This window comes from Botryllus schlosseri, chromosome 1, assembly GCF_051294905.1.
Source record: "Botryllus schlosseri isolate E-star chromosome 1, Bs_hap1, whole genome shotgun sequence".
Taxonomy (NCBI): domain Eukaryota; kingdom Metazoa; phylum Chordata; class Ascidiacea; order Stolidobranchia; family Styelidae; genus Botryllus; species Botryllus schlosseri.
In genome coordinates this window covers 41138003-41152430 of record NC_137236.1, presented here as the reverse complement: position 1 = coordinate 41152430, position 14428 = coordinate 41138003, and the positions used below count along the sequence as shown (strand labels likewise).

Below are 14428 nucleotides of genomic sequence, written 5' to 3'. Positions count from 1 at the left end.
ATTTTTCTGAATGGATTAGGATTTGGACTGGATTTACCGATTTTCTGACGGATTGATTTGTGGTGTGATGGATGGCGACAAACTCTACTCAGTTCAGTTATTAATGTACTTTCGGTACGCTACACTATGGTATACTCCAGTGGTTCTTAACCTTTTTTTCTCCAGCGCCCCCTTTCAAAGATTATCGTGCTCCAGCGCCCCCCAACCTCGTATTATAAGGAATATACTTAAGACAATGAGTAAGAGGGAGGGCCGTAACAACACTTCGTCAACCCCCTAAAATCGATTGCCTTGCGCACCCATAGCGTGATAAACCAAACTTCTGAGGGCTTCGCCCCCAAGAACCCCGTAGCGTGGCTTCGCCCCAAGATCCCCCCTCGGCTATCCGCTATTTGCTGATACTGGTCATCTACATTGGGTGTCCAATTACTGAGCCAGCTATTCCCGCCTACGAGCGCGAAGCGCGAAAAATTTCACTAATTATTGCTTGAATTGGTCAATATGATCGGGAATTGCATATATATTGATATCAATTTTTATCCTCTCTCTGCTCACGTAAACAGATTTACCGATAGTGCTGAGTGATGTTACTGATGTGTGATTGAAGAGGTAGGTCCCCTCAATAATAATTATGCGTCTTCGGGCGTAAACCCGTTGGCAGGAACGAAACGACACTTCGTCAGGCCCCCCGAAAAAACTTGGGTCTTGTGCTCCCATAGGGTGATAAACCGACCGCCCCCCATCACGTTGTTCGCTTTTGCCACGAAATCAGCTGTACTGTTTAGCGAGCCAGTGCGAAGCGCGAAAATTTTCGATAATTCATGATATTATCGGTCAATAAGATCGGGAATTGCATATATATTGCTATCAATTTTTTGTCCTCTCTGCTCACGTTACCAGATTTACCGGTAGAGCTGAGTGAGGTGCAATGTTCCCTCTAAGCTGCGCACGTGCGCAGTGCTGACACGGTCTCTGCGCACAGAAAATCTACGTTGCGCACAACAAATCCGAAGTTATGACCTTTTTTTAGTCGTTACGCACTGTTGTCCAAGGGTCTGCGCAGTGAGTTGGTGAGTGTGCGCAGACGCGTCAAAACGTAGAGGGGACATTGTGAGGTGTCTTTGGAAACTAGGGCCCGTAACTAATAATTAAACATATTCGGGCGGGCGGACCCGTTGGTATGACTTCGTTGCATGATGTTATATCGTGACCTCCTGTCTGCTATATCAAAAAATATAGAATCGCCCAACAGGGATATCGCCCAACAGGGATATCTAGTTCTATATATCCCTGTCGCCCAATCGTACTAAAATAAAAGACGCACACGATTTCAAATTGGTATTTCTTCACTGGCATATAATTTTTCCCAGCCGGATGGAATTCGTCTTCTGAGGTTCAGATTGCCAAGACAGGAACATTCCGTGCCAGTCATTTAGGCGCCTATGGACAATTAAACCTATACGTCTTTTTAAGGCTATATATAACGAAGTTTGCGGTGCTAATTCGCTCTGAATACTCATTAAGGATATGTTCTACTACCACATCATCTACTGCGAAGCCATTTTTCTCCAGCGCCCCCCACATCGCCCCCTGATCCCAGCGCCCCCCATATCGCCCCCTGATCCCATCGCCCCCTGAGCGTTTCCGCCCCCTTCAAAATCGACAGCGCCCCTTTGGGGGAGGGGGCGCTGGAGGCAAGGTTAAGAACCCCTGGTATACTCGGTGCCGAAGACCATGAGAGGTGCAGCCCTATGCCAAGCTATCTTAAAACAAGAGGATTGTTGGTTGTGAAAGAAAAATTTCCTCGCATAATTTAGCAATTTTTTCTGATTTTCAAATTGGAATCGGATTAGGATTGGACATGGACTAGATATACAAAAGCTCTGGATTTGGATTAGGATTTGAAGTTTCGGATTTGGATTGGATTAGGACATAGAAATTACAAATCTGCCCATCTCTGATAGTTTTGATCTATTTGTGTCTTGATAAGTTCAAATTAGTGTGTTATGAAATATATTGGGCAGTCGACAGACGGCAGGCTTATGATCAAGGTAACGCACTTCGACGCTATTTCTCAAAGACAAAACCGTCAAATTGACATGCGTACGGTAAGTTTATTTACACGACTGCAATACCAAACAAGAAAGTGAATGCTGCAATAGAAACCTGGCTCATGATAACAGTTCGAGAAAAAGGAATTAACGGTGTTGCAGGCTTGTGACAGGGTTGTAATGACTCGAGTCATGACTCGACTCGAGTCACGATTTTCTGATGACTCGACTCGAGTCAATCTGTGCATTGACTCGAGACTCAGACGGCCAAGACCGACATTTCATTGGAATTTCGAAGTCAACACACTATTGGGATTTCGTCTATTGGTACTGTTACTTGAGAATGCGACCAGAAACTGCTAAAAGTGAGGAAAATTGGTATATTATAAATGCGAACCATTTGATATCACCAAACAGAGCTATAAAAGGTGGGTTTACCAAGACTTTAACTGGAAACTGAGCAGTCAACGCAATGATCTGAAAATGTATCTAATTTACCAAAGTAGCATCAATTTATCATGGTTACGTATATGTGCAATAGCCGATTATACTATACCAGATTTGCTTGCCTGTGTTGATGATCTGAAACCCGTAAGTGCCGAACCCAGGTATGTTCGATACGATGACCCCAATTTCGTCGCCAGCACAATTGTGATATTAATGATCAATATGAAAAGTATAAAAATCAAGCAGCAGTAGAGTCGCTTATTTACATGCAAAGAAAGAGATCGCAGTCTCGAGAATATTGAATCCAAAATGTGACAATAGCATGCGATATGAAAGATATGGTTTGTATTGGCCTACTTGAGTCTGCAAACTGCAGAGTTTCGATTTAAATTTTTGGGAAACTACTAAACATTTGGTGGCAAAGACATTGCGCATTTGTTATATACAGGCCAGATCGAAAAAATGTTCATCATGACCCGCATTGGTTGCCAACACGCCTTCCCAGTCTGACAGAATAGGGCATAATTTCTTGAAATAACGGAGGTGTACCTGCAGTGCTGAGATCCTGACACACCTTCCCTACACTTACGGCAGAAATCCTCCGACGGGACCAAAAGGAGACCACACACAATGTGCATGAACTCAATATAGGGAAACACTATTGGATAATCCCAATAGCCATTGGGACACGTTCGAATCAGGGGTCTTTATCGAAAAGGTATAGAGAGCGGAAATTCATTGACGATTGCTTCCTGCAGAAAATTTGAATCTCAGAAAATGCAATATTTACCACTACACAGCAATGAGCAAGCTTTCAGAGATAACAGTTTAAAAACACTGGAAATAAAACGTGGTATCATGTCGTTACAGCCGCTTATCCATATGACACTTGTGGTCGCTATTTTGGGTAAATACAGTCCCACATACATCACATGATATTTGAAGTAACATGTACATTATGCATCCATATGAATTTTGATGCCCCGCGTCGAAGTGATTTCTCTCCAACATAGAGTAGTACTTCACATTGATGATTTTAATGCCTATCCACTTGAGAATAATTTTTCGGATAAATTCATTTGCACAAATACCACATTTATGTTTTTTTTAAGCCATCATGAAATTCCATGTGAAACTTGAGTGTTCCCTTCAAACGGAATTCTTTTCCACAAATATCACATTTGTAGTTTTTAACACCAGAATGTGTACCAATATGAACCGTGAGGTTATCCTTGAAAGTGAACGCTCGCGCACATATATCACATTTATGACGTTTGACACCAACATGCATATCCATGTGAAGCTCAAGTTTACTTTTTACAAGGAATTCTTTTCCACAAACATCACATTTATGGTTTTTGATGCCAACATGCATGTCCATGTGGTTCTTGAATGTATGTTTATATCCTAATTCTTTCCCACAGATTTCACATAGATAGTTTTTGACTGCTGCATGCGTATTCATGTGATTCTTGAGGCCAGACTTTGAAATAAATGCCTTACCACATATGTAACAGTTATGATTCTTGACGCCCGCATGTATAGCCATATGAGCATTGAGTTTACTTTTATGAATAAATTTTTTTCCACAAATATCACATTCATGGTTTCTGATGCCAGCATGCATACCCATATGATTTTTGAGGCTACTCTTTCTAGTAAATGCTTTTGCACATATAACACATTCATAATTTTTGATGTCAACATGCATATCGAAGTGCTTCTTGAGTTCACCTTTGCGACTGAATTCTTTACCACAGATATCACATTTATGTTCTTTGCTGTCAGCGTGTGTATCAATATGAAGTTTGAGGCTAATCCTGAATGAAAATGCTTTCCCACATATATTGCATTTAAAATTTTTAACGCCAGCATGCATATCAATGTGGCGGGTTAAGTCAATTTTATCGAAATATCTCTTTCCACAAATTTCGCATTCATGGTTTTTGATTCCAGCATGCATATCCATGTGACGCTGGAGCTTACTTTTTAGACGGAATCCCTTCCCACAAATATCACATTTAAGCTTATTGACACCAGCATGCATATTCATATGAACATTGAGTGGAGTTTTATGACCGAACTTTCTACCACAAATATCACATTCGTGTTTTTTGATGCCAGTATGAATATGCGTATGAAGGTATAATTCGCTCTTCAGAGTAAAGGATTTTCTACATATAACACATGTATGTTTTTTTAGGCCTGCATGCATATCGATATGACTCTTTAGATGAGAGTGTTGTCCAAATCTTTTACCACAAATATCACACTCTCTGTTTTTGACGCCGGCATGCCCATCCAAATGAAGCTTCAAATCGTTCTTCAGAGTAAAGGATTTTCCACATATATGACATTTGTAGTTTTTCACACCAGCATGCATATCTATATGACCTCTTAATATGCTGCTTTGACTAAATCTTTTACCACAAATATCACACTTATGGTTTTTGATGCCAGCATGCCAATCCAAATGTACGTTGAGTTCACCTTTGCGAGCAAATGCTTTCCCGCATATGTCACACTCATGATTTTTGATGCCAGTATGCATAGTCATATGTCTTTTGAGTCCTTCCTTCCTGGTAAATCTTTTCCCACATACTTCACATTTATGATTTTTGAAACCATAATGCATATCCATATGACGCCCGTGGTGGCTCTTCCTGGAGGTTTTTTTCCCGCATATATCACATTGATGATTTTTTATACCAGCAAGCATATCTATATGAAGCTTGATGCTATCTTTCTGAGCAAATACTATCTCACATATATCACATCAATGTCCCACGTTTTTGCACAAAAATGGTCGTCAATGGTCCAAAGAACGCTTTTACTGTTGAAAGTGTAGATGTCAGTCTTGTTCACACTATTTAACGTATAAAACTTGACCTAACGACAGTATGACAATATCTGATACGTATGAAAGCTTAAAAGTGATCTGAAAAGAGTGCATCATTAGATTGTAGACAGTGCAATAGCCAATCCATTACACTTGGGTATGTACTCAGTCGCGAAACGAGTGTAGGTTCGTAAAAAGAAGGTTCGAAAGTTTTTCTAAATTTATCGATGTAGTATCAGTCTCGTGGGATTGAATAGATGGGTATTATGATGTTAAATAGAGCAATATTTATTTGTCATGTCAAAAAAAGTCAGAATTAGGTCAATATTGCAGCGTTAGGTCAAAAAATTTTAAAATTTTAAACAAGGTCAAAATGTTTTTTACAACCTGCATTTCGTTTATATCGTAGATTTAGCACTGTCAAGGAACTTATCATTTGACATTTTACACCTCGTAGCCTACTTTATAGACCTATCGTTGTAGACGGCCGATTGTCTGCTCATTGTGAATCATAAACATTCAAATAAAGGAATAGGTTGACCTCGTGTTATGCTCAGCGTACCGCAAAATCCTAACTGAAGCATGACTGCGTGGGCAATGCATGGTTCTTGCGTCAATAAGCGCATGATGAAAAATTATGATATAGATATCCTTGTCAGAATGAAGCAACACGGTGTGTCACCAGCAGTGTACACACAACACAACACAACTTCAGTGTTGTCAGCGAGCAACTGCTGCTGTTGAGCGTTCTTTCTCCATTCTTGGCCAGCTAGTTAGTAATGACAGATTTCGTTCAAATCAAGTTATTTCTTGACAAAATTTATCAGTTTTTGAGTCAAAAAGTCTTTTCAGGGTGAACTACTTTGTAAGGACAGACAGTTCGAACTAGAAATGAACATGAGTAGTACAATTCTAACATTATGTGGGAAAACACTCAATTTGCATACGCTAGGTCAAAATTTGGTCAAAAGGTTTTTAAAGGTAAAAAAATGTCGGAATTTTGATTTTTTAGGTCAAAATCTTCCGTTTTTCGGGTAAAAAAAATTGCCCTACTGATATAATTTCGATCAGATGGGCTTCTTTGCCCTGACGAACATACTTATATGAGTAGATGTAAAGCCAACTGAGAAATTGGGAATTTGCCGATCAAGACGGACCAGATAAGATTCCCAGTGTCGAAAAACTCAAGCGCATAGGTGCCGAACATGCGTATGCTAGGTATGCCCGGTATATCCTGTAATTATTATGGCTACGCAGCATACCCGCAATTTGGTCATAAGGACAATTGGGTGGTTCAAAAAATAATGATTAGTATGCATCTCGTAAAAGGGAGTGATGCTTATGGGCGCAATTAACGAATTAGAGCAGGAGTTCTTAACCTAAATCCGCTAAATACTTTTATGGGGTCCGTGAAAGGGCAATGCGTCATGGAGAAACTAGAAAAACATATTATCTTTTGAGAAATACATCGTGTGTGAAACTGTGACTACCTTGTCTAGTCAATGGCCTTAGATATCTTGTTTTGGGCATGGAATACCGTAGCCTAAATAGTGTTTAACTTAATGTTATGACTTCCCAGTCATCATCTTCTGAAATTTTTGTGGTACGGAAAACCGCCCACAAAACTCGAAGGGGTTCGCGAACAAACAGATTAAGAATCTCTGAGCATAAAATCGTTAACTCATTACAGATGTTGATTTGGACACACACACACTAAAACACCATCTCCACTCATGTTTAAACGAACTAATGCATGTTTTGTTACTATAAATCAGAATGCAGACTATTAGCAGCCATTTCGTGAGAGCCTTTTTAATCTGAGCGTGAAATCATACATTGTGTTGCTGTGTAATATGCCTACAAATTTGAATAAACTGCTACGCATGATTGTTAGTCCAATCAGAATATCCAATTGTTCATCAGGAAGTGCAGCCCAAAACGCCGTTTCTGTCATCAAACAATTGCTATGATGCCGCTTCTCAGTATGATGTCAGAATATTACTATGCTGGATTTACGAGACAAATTATTGATCGTATGATCGTTTGAAATCTTGTATTTCGCGTATCCATTTTCGTCCGCATGATTCACGCTTATTCCGGAAATCTTGCACGATGTCACTTGTCGAAGTGTGGCTCAAATTTCAACTCAGCGCATTGTGCAGTAAAGCAGATTCTAAATTGCACTAGTTATGATTTCATTCGATTCGTTTTGAGGAAAGCGTATTTCTATTGATAAACTGGCGACATACAGTCATATTGCTCTTGCCGCAGTAACACTTCAATAACAGTAGTACAATTTTGAGATTTATATCAAGGTTAATATTACGGTATTGAAAAGTCGCGTTAGTTTTCAACAGTAATACGTGGAGACTTCAGTAGTAGGGTTATCATATTTTGAGAGTAGAAAAACACGACACTTTTCTAAAATTCTGAAAGCTCTCTAGTACCGGAAAAGAAAACTTCTCCGACCAATAAGACCGTGCTGACTAAAAAAGGTCATATTTTTGACTCGACTCCAGAATTACCCACATATACCGTATTTCAGAGGTGTTGGCTAAAAAAGGTCATCATTCCACTACCTAACTACCCGTCACGCCGTAGTTATTGTTGATTGTCATCGCAACTCTGGCGTTTGGTACATATGAGTCCCGTTTTGAGTGCATTTTAACACTTTTTCTATAAAAATAGGACAAATTCCCAAAAAGAGGCTTCTTCCGATGACACCCTCAATTTATTGAAAAAATAGGTCATATGGTAATCAGCAACCCTATTGAGTAACTTAAATCGCAGTAAATACACGATGTGAGAATTATTTCAGCTGTTCAACAATTTCACGTTGGTGTTATTGGTGTTACTCGCGCTACCACCAGTATAGTAATCAGGAGGAATTTGAACTTTGTCGAATTGAAATATAATAGATATGATGTGATTGCGTAGCTACACGTGAGTTCAATGACGCCATAAGTACTAATGTACTATAACGTCATAATACACAGAATCGATTTTAATCATTTAAATAATTCAAATTATGATTTTTTTTTGTTTTTTTTATTTATTTTTTTTTACTCATAATAACAATAACACCAACAAAAGAAAATGGGATGAATGACAACCATGTCAATCATGTCGATGAAGGATAACGCCTAAACTTTAATAATGTGGGGCTGTGAATCATCATACAGATAGCTGAAAATGTTCAATCCATGTGTTAATGATGGCTGAAAATGTTTAACACATGCGTTAATGATGGGTCGCCCGAATCATTACTGATCTGTTCTAGTAGCGAGGAAAAGGTTGATCGATGGAGAGGTTTCTGCCAGCAAATTGGATCAAAGATGAGGGAATCTTTTGAATTCGATAGAGACTGCGTATTGCGCTTCGTTTGCGGTATCCCACAAGCAATGCTCCAGCATCTGCCCAGACTCACCAACTCACTGCATAGACCCTTGGACAACAGTGCGTAACGAATAAAAAAAGGTCATCACTTCGGATTTTTTTGTGCGCAACTTGGATTTTCTGTGCGCAGAGACCTTGTCAGCACTGCGCATTTGCGAACGTACGCAACTTAGAGGGAACATTGCCCACAAGTGCCTCGGAAATAGTAGCAGCATGTCGCAGACAGCTAACTAGTATCCACAGCACAACGCTAACATATTGATTGACTATAGCTCTTTGCCCTTTTCCCGTTTGTCTGACAAATAAATGAATTATACCGGTACCAGTGGCAAGATGCTACCTCCCGCTTATATAAAATTCACATGATTGTCCGATAATAAACCACATTCACGCATCTTGTCCGAAAATTTGAAGAAAAAAACACAAAAAAATCAATAAAATCAAAATAGTAAAATTGAAATAAAAAATCAACGGGAAAACCTTGATTTAAACCAGAACCCTACCCTACACAGGGCTATACTGTTAGGTTTCTTGTTATAATTTACTCATTCCATACATCTGTCCGCTCCGTCTTTTATTCATATCTTTATTTTATTGGCCTTGTGTACCTTGTGTAATTCTCTCTCTACTATAGTTGCGGATGATTACCCCTGACGACTGTCAGCCGAAAACATTCGGGTTCATTTCTACATGAATACACTATTTAATTATTTACCTACTTATACTTTTCATGAAGACATTTCCTACATTTAAAAAATGCAATACTAATTTGTGCAAACTGCAACTTGACTCGAGGACTACCGGTTTACGGAGTCATCGATCATTTTGTCTTGTGGCAAAGAAACAACTTGCGATTTTTAAAGTAATTGTCTCTGCTTTGCTACTAAAGTATGCGACACCTCGAACAGGCCCACTTTTCAAATTTAATCGAATACTTTTTGGACTATTCATTTATTACCCCTACACCTCTAGTACTTTCGGCGTGTCACGAAATCTCTACCTATCTTTATTTGTAGTTCAGTGGAAATTCTACATGAGCGTCAATGCTGACAAATGTCAAAACCGGAGAATGAAGGTTTAAGTGTATATGCCTACTTAACTACCTCTTGTCGTCATATTGACACTGTTGCCCAACATTGCCCAGACATGGTTCATTGATCATTTGCTATCACCGTATATTTTATATATCTTCCTTCCTTTCCTCTTTAACTAACATTTCTTACTGTCAGACTGTATAGAGATAAGTGTACCTGGTTGATGCGGGTATGATCAGACTAGTTGACCGTCAAGGTCAGGGGTGGCCAACGTGTGGCCGTAAAAGGGAATTTGTGCGGCCGTGGAAACGTAATTCAATTGGTATGTGTTGGCGGCCGCCGAAATGCAGGTGGAATTTACGAATGACTCCTGATTTCTTGAGAGATTTTTATTAATCTTGAAATTTTCTTCGCGCAGTGCGCGATTCAATGTGACTTCATTTTTCGATTTGATTTGATTATAGTAAGGCCCTTTGCAATCAGAGCCCCACATTACAGATTCGAAAGGTAGAGGAAAATGATGCGTCCCCTATATAGAAATACCCACTCGGAATAGTGTACTCCTCACTACACCGACAATCATGACGGGAGGTCGAGAAATAACAGCATGCAACAAAGTGACTAATAACAATTGGCCGACCCGAATATGCATCATAATTCATTGATAAGGGCCCAAAACTGATATCTTGATGTTCCTTTGTTTCCTGTTTTCTTTTGCCCTTTTATTTAATTGAAAGCCGATATATATATATATCATAATTCATAACTTGCTCTTAATTTTAGAAAACACCGCCTCCATCAACTCTACCGGTGAATCTGATCACATGGGCTGAAATGTTTTATGGTAATATGTAAAAATAATAATATTAATGACGAAATTCATTAGTAAATCATGAGCAGTTCCATTACATCAGTGGTTCCCAACCTTTTTCCATCCACGTACCACTTCGAGGTTTTATGCAGTGCTCGCGTACCACCTACATAATTTACGCACGCCGTAGGCGTAGGCGGTCAAAATGTTTTCACCGTTTATGACGTCATACTCACGTATTTGAGCTATGTGAGGTGTAATAACTAGGGCGATTCTTTGACCTAAAAATCGAAGGATTTTGACCTAAAACAACTTTATTTTGACCAAATGTTGACTTCATGTACGCAAATTAGATGTTTTCGCACATAATGTTAAAATTGTACTACTTATATTTATTTCTGGTAGGGACTGTCTGTCCTTACGAAAAAGCGTTTTTGATCCAAAAACTGACAAATTTTGACATGAATTTTTTTTATCTTATCTATATCTGGCCCAGTAGTTACACCACGTATTATGGTAGAGTTAATTAAAATTTGTTGTAGTACAACGAAAGATACTTTCCTACATTCTCGGGGTGTTTGTCCTTACTAAGTAGCTTGCCAAGAATGGAGAAATACCGTTTAACAGCAGTAGTTGTTGGCTGGCAACACTGAAGCTGTGAGTACACCGCTGGTGACACAACATGTTGCTTCACACTGTAAATGTCATCATGCATCACAATTTTTCATCATGCGCTTCTTGATAAAATAACCATACAATGTCAAGCATTCTTGCTTCAGTTAGGATATTGCGGTACGTTGAGCATAACACCATATCAATTGTCAACCTATTTGTTTCGTTTAACAGTTTATGATCCACGAGGAGCAGACAATGGGCCGCCTACAACGGTAGGCCTATAAAGTGTGCTACAAGCTGGAAAATATCAAATCTATGATACAAACGAAATGGCGGGGTCCAAAAAATTTTGACTTTAAAAACAATTTTGACAATTTTATGACTTAACGCTAGGCTTACCATACGTCCTCTTTTAAGAGGATTTGTCCTCTTTTTTGACTTTTTTGAAAGTGTCCTCGGAGGACGCCCTTTTGTCCTCTTTTTTGAGATTTTGTCCTCTTTTTTGAAAATTTAGGTCTGACATGCCGCAAATTAGCACAGAAGTGACGGTCCGGCGGATATCTCGGAGTGAAAAACGGTGAATTTAGCTCTGAGCGAAAAGATGACCTTTTTTTTTTTTTTTTTTAGTCAACCGACCGCAAAGTGGGAAAAATTCACCGGTTTTTGAGAATTCTACTCCGGTTTTGTATCTTGCAAATTTCTGAAAAAGTGTCCTCTTTTTGCATTTTCAAAATATGGTAAGCCTACTTAACGCTCAATTTTATAAAGCAAAATCGCCCTAGTAATTACAAATTCTATTAAACTAGGCATTATCAGCCCGGGTTGATGAGATGCATGGAATTGTTTTTTCACCACTAAACAATAAAATTCGAAAAATTCAAAATCAATCCAACTGAACTAATAACTTCCTTTAATCGAAAAAAAAAACAGAATTGACTCGCGTACCACCTGGAAGACCCTTGCGTACCACTAGTGGTACGCGTACCACAGGTTGGGAACCACTGCATTACATGATCAGTGAACTCTCGCGATTTGGGTGCGTATAGCAAGCCTAGATGATTAAATATATTGATCTAGGGTTCACCAGAAATGGACACTCTAACACGGGCATTTGGCGTCCAGCTAGTTCATTACGACTATGTCCTGGAATGCGACCGTAGGCTACCAAGTAGTCGAAATGCGGCCGTGAATGACAAAAAGGTTGGCCATCCCTGTTCAATGTCGTATCGAATTATTCCTATCTGATACTGAATACTGTGCATGCGCAATTGTGCATGCATATTTTCTGTACCACCTTAATTGTCGTCTGCTTGTTATGTATTTTGGTTGGATGAAAACATAAAGACCCCCTCTTCCGATTATTATGGTTTGCGAATATTGGAAGTCAATCTGAGAATCTCCACGTCTTCCCAGATTAATTACTCTGCTTGCCTGGCTTGTACTGACTGACAATTTCTCATAATACTCTCACACCAGTCTCGGTGTTAATGCGATAACGAGTCACAACTCATGTCACGCATTGTAGACTAGAGTGATTTGCAAGTGCCGCAGGGCAACAAGCCGGTGGAGTTTACATTGGAATTAGAATTCGTAATAGCTTGGAATCGGATCACATTATGAATTAAAAAGAAACACAGCATAATTCAAGTTCTGCACTTATCAAATCAGAGTTCATTGTCGTAAACACGAGGATAGCCTATGTCTAAGTCCATAAAGCTTGGTTCATTTCGCATTCGTAATGTACAGATCTCCTGTAGCCTGGTCAGGAAATTCGGAACTTAGATTAAAATTAGAACTAGAGCAGGGACATATTTCACAGATCAGATTATAATTAGATTAGACTAGCGACATCTATTCGAATTAGTCTGATGAAACAACTAGAATTATTTAGTTGTCCAAGTCCAGGTCATGCTCATATGCTGCGCTCCACATGGTACGTTTGCCCCGCAAAGCAAGCACTCATTTATGAATGATCGTTTTTAACTCTTCCACCGTTTCCCCGTTTTCAACTAAAAGCTAGTCAATTTTCTCATCCAAACAGATAACCATAACCAATCCGGCTTGCCCACGAACACGTCACAATTTATTAAGATTGCAATTGGTTTAGGTATCATAGGATTCGAGGTTAGCGGTAATGACTGTTCCTACGATATACTAACTCTAAACCAGAGGCGGACAATTCCACTGCATAAGCCGTAATGAACTAACTTGGCGCCAAATACCCATGTTAAACTGCCATGTCCATTTCCGGTGAACTCCGGACTAATCTACTTTCCCAAATCGGTTACTAGATACGCACCGCAATCGCGAGTGGCCATGTTTTTAAAATGACTGGTCTACGTATATTTATCGCGTAAAGCGCGAAATTTTTTTCAGATTCACAAATGAATTTTGTCATTATTATTAGTGCCATATTACAATCAAGTATTTATCGTTCATCAGCCCATGTTACAGATTCACTGGCGAAGTTGATGGAGGTAGTGTGTTCGGAAATTTAGGGCAAGTTATGCATGATCATGCATCTTAGGGTGCGACCAATTATTATCAGTCACGTACCAGAATCAAATCTATTTTTTTTGAGAAGCAGACGATTCCAAGTTGGTATTTCTATATGGGGCGCATCATTTTCTCCTGCTGTGCATTTCCGTGTCACGGCCGCCCAAATTTTTATCTACGACGGTATGACGGCCGCAGGCTGCCCCCCTGCTTTTTAAACCAATTACAAACGCCATACACTTTGACATTGCAGCGCCATACTTTCCCTCTCTTATCCGTTATGGAATATTACTACATCCCGTGACTTGTATTCGTCGTTGGTATAAAACCAAGTGCATATCGTACATTGGATTTCTTTCGGATATCAGACTTATAACACAATACCTACTGTTGATTTATCCGTACAGTAGCCTATATCTGGAAAATGCCAAAGGTCGTCTGTTGAACTGCTAGTCAATAACTCATTCGTTAGGACGTTCGTATCAGCTATACGGCCGCAGTTGAGTATTTTTGTAAGTCGCCATCCGTAAACAACGGACTCGCTTTATACCCACACACTCACAGGCTATTGGACACGACAAGCGTTCTATAACATGTCCACGGGGAGAGGTGATTTGTGATGGTAATGTTGTTGTGAATAAGAATGCGGAACAGACCCAGGGGTTCTAGAAAGTCAACGATTAACTATTCTGCTTTCCGTTTATTCTGCACTCAAGAAATATGCATTTCCCGCTTACTA

General features: G+C 39.4%; 2 protein-coding genes and 1 long non-coding RNA gene across 3 annotated transcripts in view; 1 reads left to right on the top strand and 2 right to left on the bottom strand.

Annotated features, from left to right (window-relative positions):
* LOC145436382 (protein bicaudal C homolog 1-like) overlaps window positions 1-14428 on the bottom strand; it is a 788516-nt gene that overhangs the window by 44488 nt on the left and 729600 nt on the right. The gene's annotated exons all lie outside the window — the stretch shown is intronic.
* The window catches only part of LOC145436956 (uncharacterized), a 416296-nt gene that overhangs the window by 48250 nt on the left and 353618 nt on the right, over window positions 1-14428 (top strand). The gene's annotated exons all lie outside the window — the stretch shown is intronic.
* Window positions 2095-14251, bottom strand: LOC145449905 (uncharacterized). The gene has a single exon (XM_080328347.1). It carries the CDS (start codon window positions 5215-5217, stop codon window positions 3595-3597), a length of 1623 nt encoding a protein of 540 aa, XP_080184473.1. The 5' UTR covers window positions 5218-14251; the 3' UTR covers window positions 2095-3594.

Bases quoted from the DNA above. Each gene is read 5' to 3' on its own strand.
- LOC145449905 (XM_080328347.1), bottom strand. From the start codon at position 5,217: ATGCTTGCTGGTATAAAAAATCATCAATGTGATATATGCGGGAAAAAA.